This window comes from Gymnoscopelus microlampas, assembly GCF_963454915.1.
Source record: "Gymnoscopelus microlampas genome assembly, chromosome: 15".
In the NCBI taxonomy this organism is placed as follows: Eukaryota; Metazoa; Chordata; class Actinopteri; order Myctophiformes; family Myctophidae; genus Gymnoscopelus; species Gymnoscopelus microlampas.
Genome location: NC_139952.1, coordinates 4787544 through 4803857, shown reverse-complemented (window position 1 = coordinate 4803857; position 16314 = coordinate 4787544). Strand labels below are relative to the sequence as shown.

The window sequence follows — 16314 nt, the reverse complement described above, 5'->3', positions numbered from 1 at the left end:
TGTATCACAAATAACATACTGAAAAAGTGTCATAATTGAGTATGAAATTGACAATGGAGAGTGCAGTATACATAAAAGTGCTGTTTACTTAAAGTTGAATCATGCAAACAAAATGTAATATCAGCGATAAACATAGATACAAATTACATTCTATATTAAAGCTGCAAGCAGCGATGACCGGGCCGTCGAAGCTCTGTCCACGTTGGGGGCGAATATCGACCAATCAGAACAAGGAGCAGAGCTAAGTAATTATAATGAATTATAATGAAGGACAAGGATTTTTAACAAAGTTGCGCCAATAGGAACACAGTTAAACGATTATGGAAAAAGATAGGAACTATGAAATATCGACCAATCAGAATAGGGTGCAGGGTTAAGTAATTCCAATGACGGACAATGATAAGAAGAGGGGGCGGAGCTACGTAACACCATTGAATGCAAGTTTCATTCTATCATCAAATTCCCCTGCCTGCCGAACAAGTGATCCAACTAGTAGGACTCTCTGTTGCTTGCATGCTGGCTATTTGTGTTACCTTTGTGTGACACTAGTATGGTGAAGTAGGACATTCATTTACGGGAGAGGTGGGGGGAAATCACCTCTCCAGAATTGACATATGGAGATATGAGGTTTCTGCCAACAGCAATGATTATATTCTGACCTGGAATGAGGATAGACCTCAGACGGTGTTCCTCATGAATCCCAGTGGACTGACAGTCAGAGCACAGGTTGTAGCCAGGACACACTGTACACTCATACCTGGTCCCGAAAATGCTTCCATCACAGCAGTCACAAACCACACCACGGTGCAGCACGTTAAGATCTGGCAAAGAAAACAAGAGAAATGTATCAGTATGAATTTAGTATACAACTAGAAAAAGTTCTCCTCAGAGAAGGTCTCCACCAGGCCAGGTAGTTAAAATTGACCTCATGGTGGCGCTATACAAGGACAATCTGAATACTTTTGAATGGGGTTCTTCCGTGCCGTGGGTTACTGGGAGTGTGTGTTCAAATTCTCCACTGTGCAATACTCGGGCCCTAATAATCATTGCAGTTTCAATAGGGCTTCGCACTGTGCAGTGCTCTGATTAAATCAGTACAGCAGGATGGGAGTTCAGCCAGATGACTAAAATCATAAACCAACGTGATTCAATCAATCAGATTCAGACTACACCTGCGATTCTAAACTAACCTCATTGAACTTGAATGATGTGATGACAGAGGAAAAATAAATACCCTATTTGTTGTCATAAACAATACTTTTAGCCAGGATTAATTGCCTAATCCATTTTTGTTTTTGTTTTTAGGAGAGTACAGTAGCTACATGCCTACAGCAGAGTAACGCCAACTACTTTCAACAACTTTTAAGGAGAACTTAACTCAGGTCAAGACAGAACTAAATTCCAAATAATTTGCCAGGTGTGCAACCCCGCATTCTGGAGATATCTGCGATTTTCCCAAAAAATGATTAAAGCTCAGCATTTAATCGGTCATATTTTATACTGTATACTATTGGAAATTTGTAATGTGATCAGTCCAACACATGTTTTAGTTTGAAATCGAACTACTGGAAATAGAAGTAGCCTTGTTGAAAGTGAAGCCACTTCACACTATTGGGAAGAAATCAACTGTAATGTTGATTTTTTTGTGGGCAGACCAGGGGGGGGGGCCTGCCTCGGGGCTCCATGCAATTGCCTAGTTTGCCTAGTGCTTAAAACCACCTCTGCACAGTGGCGGATTTAACAATTCGGGGGCCCCAAGCAAAGCTCAAGTTTTGGGGCCACCCTCCCCACCGACTGTACAATACCATGTATCACAAATAACATACTGAAAAAGTGTCATAATTGTGGGATCGCTAAAGCGATCACACTACTGTTATTGTGGGATCGCTAAAGCGATCACACTAATGTTATTGTCAACGGTGTTTTTTTGGCACCTAACTAGTCCTTCATACTTTTAGCTACAAACTCCGTTCCAACTCTTCAACGTTTGGCCTACTCAGGACATGTCGGCTATTATTCAAATTTTTGAAATAATTTGTACTTTTAGAGATATTGCACTTTTTACTTCTAAAAAATCCCCATTCATTTCAATGGGGAAATTCATCATCATCCTCAGTCCCCCTTTCACACCCATGTTAACTCTCATCTCTTCTCCTCTCATCGGCCACACGGCCGCTGTTGTTTTTTTTTCCAAAACTTTTTTTTTTCTGAATTTTCTTTTTTTTTTCAAAAAAAAAAATGTTCAGATTTTTTTTTTCCGAACTTTTTTTTTTCTGAATTTATTTTTTCCAAAAAAATTTTTTTCCAAAATGTTTTTTTTTCCAAACATTTTTTTTTCCAAAATGTTTTTTTTTTTCCAAACTTTTTTTTTTTCAGATTTTTTTTTCCCAGATTTTTATTTCCTAACTTTCTTTTTTCAGATTTTTTTTTTCTTTCCAAATTCTTTTTTTTCTTATTTTTTTTTTCCTATTTTTTTTTGACACTATTCAACACTGCCAACACTATACAAACTTTTAACACTAATACTTTAACACCTTGTCAAACCTTTCACACCTTTCAAACTTTTCAAACCTTTAGAACCTTTCAAACCATTAGAACTTTTAGAACTTTTAGAACCTTTAGAACCTTTAGAACCTTTAGAACCTTTAGAACCTTTCAAACCTTTCAAACCTTTAGAACCTTTAGAACCTTTCAAACCATTCAAACCTTTAGAACCTTTAGAACCTTTCAAACCTTTAGAACCTTTCAAACCTTTCAAACCCTTCAAACCTTTCACACCTTTCAAACCTATAACACTACTAACACTATCAATACTCAATACCAGCAATATTCTTAGCGATCCCACACTGTTTCTTCAGGAACAGTACTTTCTAGTTGTGGGATCGCTAAAGCGATCACACTAATGTTATCTTGCATATTTATTATTATTATTCCGGCGTTTTTTGGCCCCTAACTAGTCCTTCATACTTTTAGCTACAAACTCCGTTCCAACTCTTCAACGTTCGGCCTACTCAGGACATGTCGGCTATTATTTTTATTTTTGAAATAATTTGTACTTTTAGAGATATTGCACTTTTTACTTCTAAAAAATCCCCATTCATTTCAATGGGGAAATTCATCATCATCCTCAGTCCCCCTTTCACACCCATGTTAACTCTCATCTCTTCTCCTCTCATCGGCCACACGGCCGCTGTTGTTTTTTTTTCCAAAACTTTTTTTTTTCAGATTTTTTTTTTTTTTCAAAAAAAAAAAAAATCAGATTTTTTTTTTCTGAACTTTTTTTTTTCAGATTTTTTTTTTTTCCGAACTTTTTTTTTCCAGAATTTTTTTTTTTTTTCATTTTTTTTTTTTTCAACATTTTTTTTTCAAATTTTTTTTTTAGATTTTTTTTTCCAATATTTTTTTTCTTATTTTTTTTTCCTAACTTTTTTTTTTTCAGATTTTTTTTTTCTTTCCAAATTCTTTCTTTTTTCTTATTTTTTTTTTACACTATTCAACACTGCCAACACTATACAAACTTTTAACACTAATACTTTAACACCTTGTCAAACCTTTCACACCTTTCAAACTTTTCAAACCATTAGAACTTTTAGAACTTTTAGAACCTTTAGAACCTTTAGAACCTTTAGAACCTTTCAAACCTTTCAAACCTTTAGAACCTTTCAAACCTTTCAAACCTTTCAAACCTTTCAAACCTTTCAAACCTTTCAAACCTTTAGAACCTTTCAAACCATTAGAACTTTTAGAACCTTTAGAACCTTTAGAACCTTTAGAACCTTTCAAACCTTTCAAACCTTTAGAACCTTTCAAACCTTTAGAACCTTTCAAACCTTTCAAACCTTTCAAACCCTTTAAACCTTTCACACCTTTCAAACCTATAACACTACTAACACTATCAATACTCAATACCAGCAACATTCTTAGCGATCCCACACTGTTTCTTCAGGAACAGTACTTTCTAGTTGTCAATATTTATTTATGTCACCCGTTTTTTGGCACCTAACTAGTCCTTCATACTTTTAGCTACAAACTCCGTTCCAACTCTTCAACGTTCGGCCTACTCAGGACATGTCGGCTATTATTTTTATTTTTGAAATAATTTGTACTTTTAGAGATATTGCACTTTTTACTTCTTAAAAAAGCCCATTCATTTCAATGGGGAAATTCATACTTTTAGCTAGAAACTCCGTTCCAACTCTATAACGTTCAGCCTACTTAGGACATATTGGCTACCATTTAAATTGTTGAAATAATTTGTACTTTTAGAGATATTTCACTTTTTACTGCTAAAACAATCCCATTCATTTCAATGGAGAAATGCTATTTAGCCACAGTGGAGCCTAGCAACTGCTTATTATACCCTAACAACACCATATTAGAGCCTAGCAACCACCTATTATACCCTAGCAACCACCTATTACACCCTAGCAACCACCATTTTACTCTAGCAACCACCTTTTGTACCCTAGCAACCGCATATTAGACCATATAAACTGCATATTAAACCTTAGCAACCCCCTATTAGACCCTAGCATTCAAACTTTTCAAACCCTTCAAACCCTTTAAACCTTTCAAACCTTTCAAACCTATAACACTACTAACACTATCAATACTCAATACCTGCAACATTCTTAGCGATCCCACACTGTTTCTTCAGGAACAGTACTTTCTAGTTGAGTATGAAATTGACAATGGAGAGTGCAGTATACATAAAAGTGCTGTTTACTTAAAGTTGAATCATGCAAACAAAATGTAATATCAGCGATAAACATAGATACAAATTACATTCTATATTAAAGCTGCAAGCAGCGATGACCGGGCCGTCGAAGCTCTGTCCACGTTGGGGGCGAATATCGACCAATCAGAACAAGGAGCAGAGCTAAGTAATTATAATGAATTATAATGAAGGACAAGGATTTTTAACAAAGTTGCGCCAATAGGAACACAGTTAAAAGATTATGGCAAAAGATAGGAACTATGAAATATCGACCAATCAGAATAGGGTGCAGGGTTAAGTAATTCCAATGACGGACAATGATAAGAAGAGGGGGCGGAGCTACGTAACACCATTGAATGCAAGTGTCATTCTATCATCAAATTCCCCTGCCTGCCGAACAAGTGATCCAACTAGTAGGACTCTCTGTTGCTTGCATGCTGGCTATTTGTGTTACCTTTGTGTGACACTAGTATGGTGAAGTAGGACATTCATTTACGGGAGAGGCGGGGGGAAATCACCTCTCCAGAATTGACATATGGAGATATGAGGTTTCTGCCAACAGCAATGATTATATTCTGACCTGGAATGAGGATAGACCTCAGACGGTGTTCCTCATGAATCCCAGTGGACTGACAGTCAGAGCACAGGTTGTAGCCAGGACACACTGTACACTCATACCTAGTCCCGAAAATGCTTCCATCACAGCAGTCACAAACCACACCACGGTGCAGCACGTTAAGATCTGGCAAAGAAAACAAGAGAAATGTATCAGTATGAATTTAGTATACAACTAGAAAAAGTTCTCCTCAGAGCAGGTCTCCACCAGGCCAGGTAGTTAAAATTGACCTCATGGTGGCGCTATACAAGGACAATCTGAATACTTTTGAATGGGGTTCTTCCGTGCCGTGGGCTACTGGGAGTGTGTGTTCAAATTCTCCACTGTGCAGTGCTCGGGCCCTAATAATCATTGCAGTTTCAATAGGGCTTCGCACTGTGCAGTGCTCTGATTAAATCAGTACAGCAGGATGGGAGTTCAGCCAGATGACTGAAATCATAAACCAACGTGATTCAATCAATCAGATTCAGACTACACCTGCGATTCTAAACTAACCTCATTGAACTTGAATGATGTGATGACAGAGGAAAAATAAATACCCTATTTGTTGTCATAAACAATACTTTTAGCCAGGATTAATTGCCTAATCCATTTTTGTTTTTGTTTTTAGGAGAGTACAGTAGCTACATGCCTACAGCAGAGTAACGCCAACTACTTTCAACAACTTTTAAGGAGAACTTAACTCAGGTTAGACCCTCCAGAAAAATGCGATTATGCGATCGCAGAATTTACCGCATAATCAGCAAAATGGCACATAATTATGTGGGGGTAACGTTTTTTCAAAAAGGCTGCATCGCATAATATGCACTTCGCATCACATATTTCGCATTTTTGCAACTTTTCGCATATCGCCGCATATTTCGCAACTTCCCGCAATTTCACCTTATAAAATTGCAAAAAAAACGCATATTTCATCGCATAATCAAGTGTTTTAGCCCGCATAATCTAGGATTTTTGCCCGCGTTTTTCTGGAGGGTCTATCAGGTCAAGACAGAACTAAATTCCAAATAATTTGCCAGGTGTGCAACCCCGCATTCTGGAGATATCTGCGATTTTCCCAAAAAATGATTAAAGCTTTGTGGGCAGACCAGGGGGGACCCCTGCCTCGGGGCTCCATGCAATTGCCTAGTTTGCCTAGTGCTTAAAACCACCTCTGCACACACACACACACACACACACACACACACACACACACACACACACACACACACACACACACACACACACACACACACACACACACACACACACACACACACACACAAACACTCTTACCTCCTTGACTTATGATGGAGGGTGTGGCTTTGTCTCGTTCTGTAAACGTAGAGATGTGAGACAGTGAGAGGTCAGTGTGGAGACAATAATCATTTAGATCTTCACATTGTTATCATTATAGATATATAGATGGATGGATGTGTTAAATATGGATTTGAAACAAAGATTAACAAATTAGTTCAAGACTTACGGCTTTGCTTCTTCTTTTTCCAGTATAAATATCCCAGTATTGCTGCTATCAAGATGATGATGATCACTATAGTCACAACCCCTGCAATCACTGCAATCGCTGTTGCAGGTGGTCCACTCTCTGCTGATCCTACAGGTGGTCCTCTTTCTGTTGGTCCTGCAGATGATCCACTCTCCTCCCCTATAGTACATTACATTACATTACATTACAGTCATTTAGCAGACGCTTTTATCCAAAGTATAATCATCGTCCTCATGGTCATCGTCGTCATCCTCTGAAAGACAGTGAGTCATGGCACAACTGTTACATTATAATGAATCCATCAATTCTGTGGTGATGTACAATAAGTCACTTTGGATAAATGTACATTTTAATTTAATTAATAAATACATAAATAAAAGTACATTTATTCATAAATACATAAATAAAAGTACATTTATTCATAAATAAAAGTACATTTATTCATAAATAAATGTACATTTCCTATCAAGGAGCCTGAGAAAGACTTCCTTCTGCTTTATTGTCAGTCCAGAGTAGAAACAGCTTCACATGTGGATGAAAAACAGAGAGACATTGGCCAGGTTTCCCAAAGAGATGCTGCGTAGGGACTGCGTCGGTCCTTACGAAGGGTCTTACGTGCGGGAGCCTCTCTCCACACAGGCTGCGCAGTACCTTAGCAGGCACGTAAGAGCCGGGTTTTCCTAAAGCGATTTCAGGTCCTGCGTAGCCTACGCAGCTTGCGTAAGAGCCTCCTACACAGCTGGATCCCGGCCAAACCTACGCTCTACCCTCATTAGTAGCAGCTGGTTGTGCGTTACGTGCTATCTAAACTGGCTTCGGGAAACACCATCGTCGTAGGTTCTCAAGAGCACAGCGTTACGTGTCTGCCTGTAGCTTCGGAAAACAGCACGCACGTACTCCTGGGAGAGGCTTCGTAGCCTCCGTAGTGCTGTCCTACGCAGCAGTTTGTTACGAGCGCCTGGAGCGCTAAAAAAGACCGACCATGTATATATGTATATGTATATGTATACATATATACATACAGTATATACATATATACATATGTATATGTATATGTATATGTATATGTATACGTATCCTACTATAATTCTAGTAACCTCACGGTGACTGTGTCTTGGGTGGACTCTTGATCAAACTGCGGACTTTTTACCCCCTGTCTCAGTAGCGGGGGGCGGGGCGGGTGCGGGGAGAGACAGGCGAGTTGAGTGAAACGAGTTGGGGAAGCACACTGCTCACGCGACAGGACATACAATAACCCCACGATTGCAACTACTTTCGCCTGCACACTTCACCGGGTATGGTCTAGTAGTATATGTATGGAGCGGCAGTGGCTCGGGGGTAGAGAGGCCGGGTAGAGTGAACTGGAAACCGCAAGGTTCCCAGTTCGATCCCGGGCTGGGGGGCTCCCCCCGAGTTTGTGTTGAAGTGTCCTTGAGCAAGACACTGAACCTCTAATTGCTCCTGATGAGCAGGTTGGTGCCTTGCATGGTTTCCTCCTCTATCGGTGTATGAATGTGTGTGTGAATGGGTGAATGTAATGGACATCTACAGTATGTAAAGCACTTTGGATAAAAGCGCTATATAAATTTACCATTTATATTATATATATTTCGGCACGTAACGTGTGACACCTACCCGAAAAAAACAGACATACAAGCTATCAACGCACTGCGACATGGCGTGTCGACAGCTTACAGATCTGCTCTTTTGGATAGGGCGAGCTGCTGCGCTGGTTCATGCTCTATGCATGAACACGAAGTTTACAAATTGTACTCTCACGGATGATCTGATCATCTGATAAAAATATTAAGCACATGCCAAGTTAACTAAAGGTAGATACATGTTGCTGAGCATGTTCCTTTAATTTTGAAGTTTTGTAGTTAAACGTTATGATGAAAGTCCCCACTCCCCTCACAAAGTTACAGGTGTTGTGCGCTCGCCATGTTTACATATTTACAATACATAATATATCTATATCTATATAGATAGTTAGATAGATAGATAGATAGATAGATAGATAGATAGATAGATAGATAGATAGATAGATAGATAGATAGATAGATAGATAGATAGATACTGTAGATAGATAGATAGATAGATAGATAGATAGATAGAGATACATTCTATTGGATAATATATTCATGAATTAAATTACAGCAGTGAGGTGACGTCTGTAAGGTAAATGTATATGAAAACACTTAAAGTGTCCCCATTATGCAAGTAAATTAAATATACTTGAACTACCAAAAGTAAAAGTACCTACAAGTATCTACAAGCTGCGTCACAAGCTCTGCTATTTTCCAAAGATGTTTTCTATCTATCTATCTATCTATCTATCTATCTATCTATCTATCTATCTATCTATCTATCTATCTGTATGAATTTCCCCATTGAAATGAATGGGATTTTTTTAGCAATTAAAAGTGGAATATCTTTAAAAGTAAAACTTATTTCAAAAATTCAAACGGTAGCCGATAATATGTCCTAAGTAGGCCGAACGTTGTAGAGTTGGAATGGAGTTTCTATTTAAATGTATGAAGGACTAGTTAGGGGCCAAAAAACGGGCGGAATTATAAAGCGATCCCACAATAACTAGAAAATACTGTTCCTGAAGAAACAGTGTGGGATTGCTAAGAATGTTGATGGTATTGAGTATTGATAGTTTGATAAGTGTTAAAGGTGTTAAAGTAAAGGTTCTAAAGGTTTGAAAGGTCTATGGTTCTATAAGGTTTGAAAGGTCTATGGTTAAAAAGGTTTGAAAGGTGTTAAAAGATTTGAAAGGTTTGAAAGGTGTTATATTATTAGTAGTGTTAACAGTTTTGAGTGTGTTGACAGTGTTGAATAGTGTAAAACAGGGATTGCTAGGGTCTGATAGCCGGTTGCTAGGGTCTGATAGCCGGTTGCTAGGGTCTAATAGGTGGTTGCTGGGGTAAACAGGTGGTTGCTATGGTAAAACAGGTGGTTGTTAGGGTCTAATAAGCGGTTGCTAGGGTCTAATAGGGGGTTGCTAAGGTCTAATATGCAGTTTATATGGTCTAATATGCAGTTGCTAGGGTAAATCTGGTGGTTGCTAGGGTAAACAGTGGTTGCTAGGGTCTAATAGGCTGTTGCTACGGTATAATAGGTGGTTGCTAGGCTCTAATGTGGTGTTGCTAAGGTCTAATAAGCAGGCTCCACTGTAGCTAAATGGCATTCCCCCATTGAAATGAATGGGATTTTTCAAGCAATTAAAAGTGAAATATCTTTAAAAGTACAAATGTTTAAAAAAAAACGAATGGTAGCCGATATGTCCTAAGTAGGCCGAACGTTGTAGTGTTGGAACGGAGTTTCTAGCAAAAAGTACGAATTTCCCCATTGAAATGAATGGGATTTTTTTTGCAATTAAAAGTGGAATATCTTTAAAAGTACAACTTATTTCAAAGATTAAAACGGTAGCCGATATGTCCTAAGTAGGCCGAACATTGTAGAGTTGGAATGGAGTTTCTATTTAAATGTATGAAGGATTAGTTAGGGGCCAAAAAACGGGCGGAATAATAAAGCGATCCCACAATAACTAGAAAATACTGTTCCTGAAGAAACAGTGTGGGATTGCTAACAATGTTGATGGTATTGAGTATTGATAGTTTTATAAGTGTTAAAGGTGTTAAAGTATTAGTAGTGCTAAAGGTTTTAAATGTTTAAGGTTTGAAAGGTTTAAGGTTCTAAAGGTTTGAAAGGAGGTGTTATATTATTAGTAGTGTTAACAGTTTTGATAGTGTTGACAGTGTTGAATAGTGTAAAACAGGGATTGCTAGGGTCTAATAGGCCGTTTCTAGGGTCTGATAGCCGGTTGCTAGGGTCTAATAGGCGGTTGCTAGGGTCTAATAGATGCTTGCTGGGGTAAAACAGGTGGTTGCTAAGGTAAACAGGTGGTTGCTAGGGTCTAATAAGCGGTTGCTCGGATTAGGGGCGGGGCGGCACGACGGGACGCACGAGGGGGGGGAACCGCGCGCCAGGACCTGCAATAACCCCACGTTTGCAACTATTTTTGCCTGCGCCCTTCACCGGGTATGGTCTAATAAAGAATAAATAGTGCCAATAACATTAGCTAAGGCGATCCCACAATAAATAGTGAAGATAACATTAGTGTGATCGCTTTAGCGACCCCAAAACTAGGTAAAATCAGGACATAGGAAATAATTCAGAAAATGCTTTGTTAAAAAGGCGGGTTTTAAGTACATTTTTAAAAACATCAGTGGACTGTGGTGCTCTCAGGTGTTCGGGGAGGACATTGCACAGACATGAGGCAGTAGTAGGCCCATGGTGCAGAGCTTGGTCATGGTTAGTGGTGTAAAGTAACTAAGTACATTTACTCAAGTACTGTACTTAAGTACAATTTGGGGTATTTTTTACTTCACTGGAGTATTTCAAATTGTCTGTATTTTAATTCTACTCCACTACATCTCAGAGGCAAATATTATATTATATTTTACTCCATTACAATTATTTGAAAACTTTAGTTTCTAGTTACTTTTGGTTATTGATTATTTTGATTATTATTACAAAACATATAGTAACCACTTCAGCCCTATATACATTTCGGCCATTTGAAAATAGCAGATGAAGGATCCGATTATCAGTCATAAAGTAAATGGGGTAATGTGTGTTTATAAGTTCTGTTCTTATTTTTAATGTGTTCTTCTAAGTAATGCATAAAGGTTAATTTCTATTGTGTGAGTAGCAGAGAGTTAAGGGGGTGATACTATGTGGTCTATTGATAGTTAGAGGGAAGCCACATACCACTCTTATCTCTGGGAGACTAAGCAGAGCACACAGAAGTGCTTATTCCATTGGGGTGGGTAAAATTCTTTTGTACTTATTACTTTAGGTACTTTCTAAGTACTGCCCTGCTTCTGTGTTTCTGAAAGGATACTCTGATTACTTTTAAAGCCAACCCACATGTTTTGTTGTAATAAAAGCTTGTGTGAGTCGGTGTGCTCGCCAGTATGTGATTAGACTACTGTCAGCGCATCTCCTTGTCGGCAAGTCAAAAACTGAGATCTCAAAGTTGTCCGCGTGTGTTTATTTGTAGTGTGATCTGAGCCTAAGGTGTATGTAAAATGATAATGAACCTATCAGCAGATCTACAAGCTCACAATGCGTTGCATTGCGACGCATTGTAGATCTGCTATTTTCAAAAGATTTTTATTCATTTGAAAACTTACTTCATTTGAAATGGGACATTCTGCACAATGAGTACTTTAAATACATTTTGATACCAATACTTTTGTACTTTTACTTAATTAAAGTTTGAATACCAGACTTTCGCTTGTAACAGAGTATTTCTACATTGCAGTATTTATACGTTTACTTAAGTAAGGAAGGAAAATTTCATTTAGTCAAGGAAAACACTTAAATGAAAGTTATGCTTAAGAATGCAAATCTCAGAAGCACATATTGTACTTTTGATTACACTACAATTATTTGACAGCTTTATTTACAAGTTTGCAGATTTAGATAATTATTACAAAACATACATTAACCAGTAACCACTTAAATGTTATACTGAGGCTATTCACATCATGACACGTTGCAAGCTTTTGAAACATGTTGACACATTTAAGTGGACATTATACATGACAATGGTTTTATGCAAATGTTTGTTGTAGCACTTTGAGATTTGCCCAAATGTAAAGTGCATCATAAACTATATAATAATAATAATAATAATAATAATAATAATAATAATAATAATAATAATTATTATTATTATTATTATTATTATTACCCTTATTATTATTACCCTTATTATTATTATTATTACCCTTATTATGATAATAATTATTATTACTTTTAGCCAAGTAAATTTTTGACTACAGGACTTTCACTTGCAATAGAGTATTTCTACATTGTGGTATTAATACTTTTACTTAAAGGAGACACACCATGAATTTCACTTTTTTTTTTTTTTTTTTTTTTTTGGGCTCCCCAGTGTCTCTTTTAGCCCAAAAAAAATTATATTTTTTAACATTCAGTCATTCATTCTCATTTCAGAGATTTTCAGAATGGGCGTGTCTGAACAGGCCATCCCAGAATGGCAAGTTTGCTTACCTCACGAAACTTTCTGCCCATGTATTTTGACAGACAGAATTGCTCAGGTACCGCAGTACAGCACCCCTCTGCCCAACAGGACGTTTTGGTATTGCAGCTGAAAGTGCTTTATAAGCCTGAGAGAATTGACTTGGGATGAGTATATCTGAGTGTTGATTTAGGCTCAAACCTTTTGAAAATGGTTTGAGGGACATACACCATATGATATTAAATATCAAATAGGTTTTTTTAAATTCATGGTGTGTCTCCTTTAAGTAAAACATTATCTGAGTACTTTTTCCACCGCTGTCAGTGTGTGAGTCTCTCTCAGTCAGCCTGACTCACTGATAGGACCCTGAGCCTTTTAGTATTGACTTAATGACAGCTATGTTGTCATGATCTTTATTGTTGTTTTTACATCCATTGTTTATGAACAGTAAATCTTACCAACAAAGAGCTCAATCTCACTGGTGCTGTTGTTCAGGTCTGGAGCAGAACACACGTACGTCCCCCGGTCTGAGAGCTTCACCCTGGTCAGCTTCAATGAGATGTTACCATGATACAACTGATCATCAAACAGAGACGTCCTCCCTTTGTATGACGGGTTCAGAATGTAGTTAGTATGTCCATCTTTGAGCACGAACACATGCTGAGGCGTCATGTCATCTCTCCACCACACCACCGTCCTCCTCTCCATGTTGACAGGTGGTTCAACGTGACAAGGAAGGATGACATCATCTCCCTCTATGACCCTCACAGGCTGAGATGACCCTATTACCTGACGTTGTCCTTAAAACAAAACAATGTATTTAGAGTAGAGATATTAATGTGTAATGTTTAATGTGTATTTAGATAAATGTACAGTGTGTTGTGTGTGGATCTCATCCTGGTGAAATCTCAGTGTGTGATCAATCATATACTGTAGTGATAGAAAAAAGTACTCAAATGTTTTACTTAAGTAAAAGTATCAATACTGCAATGTAGAAATACTCTGTTACAAGTAAAAGTCCGGAATTCAAAATTCACTTGAATAAAAGTACAAAAGTATTGATAGCAAAATATACTTAAAAGTACAAAAGTAAAAGTACTGATTATGCAGAATGTCCCATTTCAAGTTTTCAAAACGTACAAAACCTTTTGAAAATAGTCAGAATATATATAGGGCTGAAGTGGTTAATGTATACTTTGAAAAACTAATAATAATAATTATTATTATTAGTAGTAGTAGTATTAGCATTAGTATTAGTATTAGTATAAGTATTATTACTTTTACCCAAGTAAAATGTTGAATACAGGCCTTTCACTTGTATTAGAGTATTTCTACATTGTGGTATTGATACTTTTACTTAAGTAGAAAACTATCTGAGTACTTCTTCCACCACTGTCAGTGTGTGAGTGTCTCTCTCAGTCAGCCTGACTCACTGATAGGACCCTGAGCCTTTTAGTATTGACTTAATGACAGCTATGTTGTCATGATCTTTATTGTTGTTTTTACATCCATTGTTTATGAACAGTAAATCTTACCAACAAGGAGCTGGATAGACCTGTAGCTGATGCCCGGGTGTAGAACAGAACACATGTACCTCCCCTGGTCTGAGAGCTTCACCCTGGTCAGCTTCAGTGAGATGTTACCATGAGACAACTGATCATCAAACAGAGACGTCCTCCCTTTGTATGACGGGTTCAGATTGTCAATAATGACACGTCCATCTTGGAGACGGTGCACATCGTTAGGCTTCAGCAGGTCATGTCTCCACCACCACACCGTCCTCTTCTCCAGGTTCTCAGGTGGTTCAGTGTGACAAGGAAGGATGACATCATCTCCCTCTATGGCCCTCACAGGCTGAGATGACCCTATGACCTGACGTCGTCCTTAAAACAAAACAATGTATTTAGAGTAGAGATATTAATGTGTATTATACAACAGGTAGTTCCGACCAAGCAATCTGATTGGCTGAAATAGCTATCTAGCCGTGCTTCAAACCAGCATCATAGCACGGGCCTAATCACATTAATAAATCACTCCGCACTGAGTCCACACCTGATTAGACCACATATCGCACAGCTGTGCTGTGAAGTCACGCTGTCCCACGGTAGGAAAACAAACAGACAGCCCCACCGCCGCCACTGGAGAACAAACAGCTATGCAAAATGGACTATGTTGTTAATTTTTACTTATTTGGTGGACTTACGGTTGATCAATGGTTAGAAGGTTATAAATATCCTCCTGTATAAAGTAAAACTACTCCCATTTCGTTAACAGTCCAGTGTATGTTATACTTTATCGTACAAAGGTATCGCACGGCGAAAATAGCCGATCTACAAGTTCACAACGCGTCGCCATCGCGACGCGTTGTCAGCTTGTAGATCAGTTATTTCGGCCACGTGACACGGTCGTACGACGGAGCATATAGCCTACTGGAATTCATTCCACTGCGCAAACATTGATAGCGCAGCTGTGTTGATGAGACGGTGCCTCAAACTCAAAGCGCTGCTACAGGGACTATTTAATGTCTCTCAGTCAAAAACTCTTCTCTTTACAGGGAAATGGACAATAGCGAAACATTTTTATGATTAATTGCCCCACAATATCAATACATTTGGATGTGTTTTGTTGGTAACTGTTGTATAATCGCAATATTACACTCGAGGGTGTGCTTTACCTTACATTATTGGCACTTCAGTGATGCGCGCGGAACTCGGCTTCGCCTCGTTCCTGACCGCATCACTGGCGTGCCAATAATGACGGTAAAGCACACCCTCTCGTGTAATATTGCTTAAATGTTTAATGTGTATTTAGATAAATGTACAGTGTGTTGTGTGTGTGGATCTCATCCTGGTGAAATGTCAGTGTGTGATCAATCATATAGTGCAGTCGTTGAAAAAGTACTCAAATGTTTTACTTAAGTAAAAGTATCAATACTTCAATGTAGAAATACTCTGTTACAAGTAAAAGTCCGGAATTCAAAATTTACTTGAGTAAAAGTACAGAAGTAATGGTAGCAAAATATACTTAAAAGTAAAAGTAAAAGTACTGTGCAGAATGTCCCATTTCAAGTTTTCAAAACGTATACAAATGTTTTGAAAATAGCAGATCTACAAGCTCACAATGCGTCGCGATGCAACACATTTTGCGCTTGTAGATCTGCTATTTTCAAATAGCCAGAATGTATATGGGCTTAAGTAGTTAATGTATGAATGAATGAATGAATGAATTAATTTTTATTTCCGTGTCTTGTCAAAAAGACCCATCCCTTACGGGATTATTAGACACCAAAACATAAATAAACAATATCAAATTCTCTTCATAGAAGACTGCACAAAGGAAAACGTTTGGCAAACACCCAAAACAAAACAAAAATAAATCAAAATATAGCTGCAAGCAGCAATGAGCGGTTTCGAGAATAAGAGAGAGAGAGAGAGAGA

The 16314-nt window shown here is 38.0% G+C and overlaps 1 protein-coding gene across 1 annotated transcript in view; it reads right to left on the bottom strand.

Annotated features, from left to right (window-relative positions):
• Positions 1 to 567: 567 nt before the first annotated feature.
• LOC311061592 (uncharacterized protein) overlaps positions 568 to 16314 on the bottom strand; it is a gene marked incomplete at its 3' end in the record, with an annotated part of 30441 nt that continues 14694 nt past the window's right edge. Inside the window, exons 3-7 of the mRNA XM_084080278.1 lie at positions 13336 to 13677; positions 6799 to 6978; positions 6609 to 6647; positions 5298 to 5459; positions 568 to 821 (exon numbers count right to left, since the gene is read on the bottom strand). Of these exons, the coding sequence (XP_083936404.1) occupies positions 568 to 821; positions 5298 to 5459; positions 6609 to 6647; positions 6799 to 6978; positions 13336 to 13677 (977 nt within the window). The remainder of the gene's footprint in view (positions 822 to 5297; positions 5460 to 6608; positions 6648 to 6798; positions 6979 to 13335; positions 13678 to 16314) is intronic.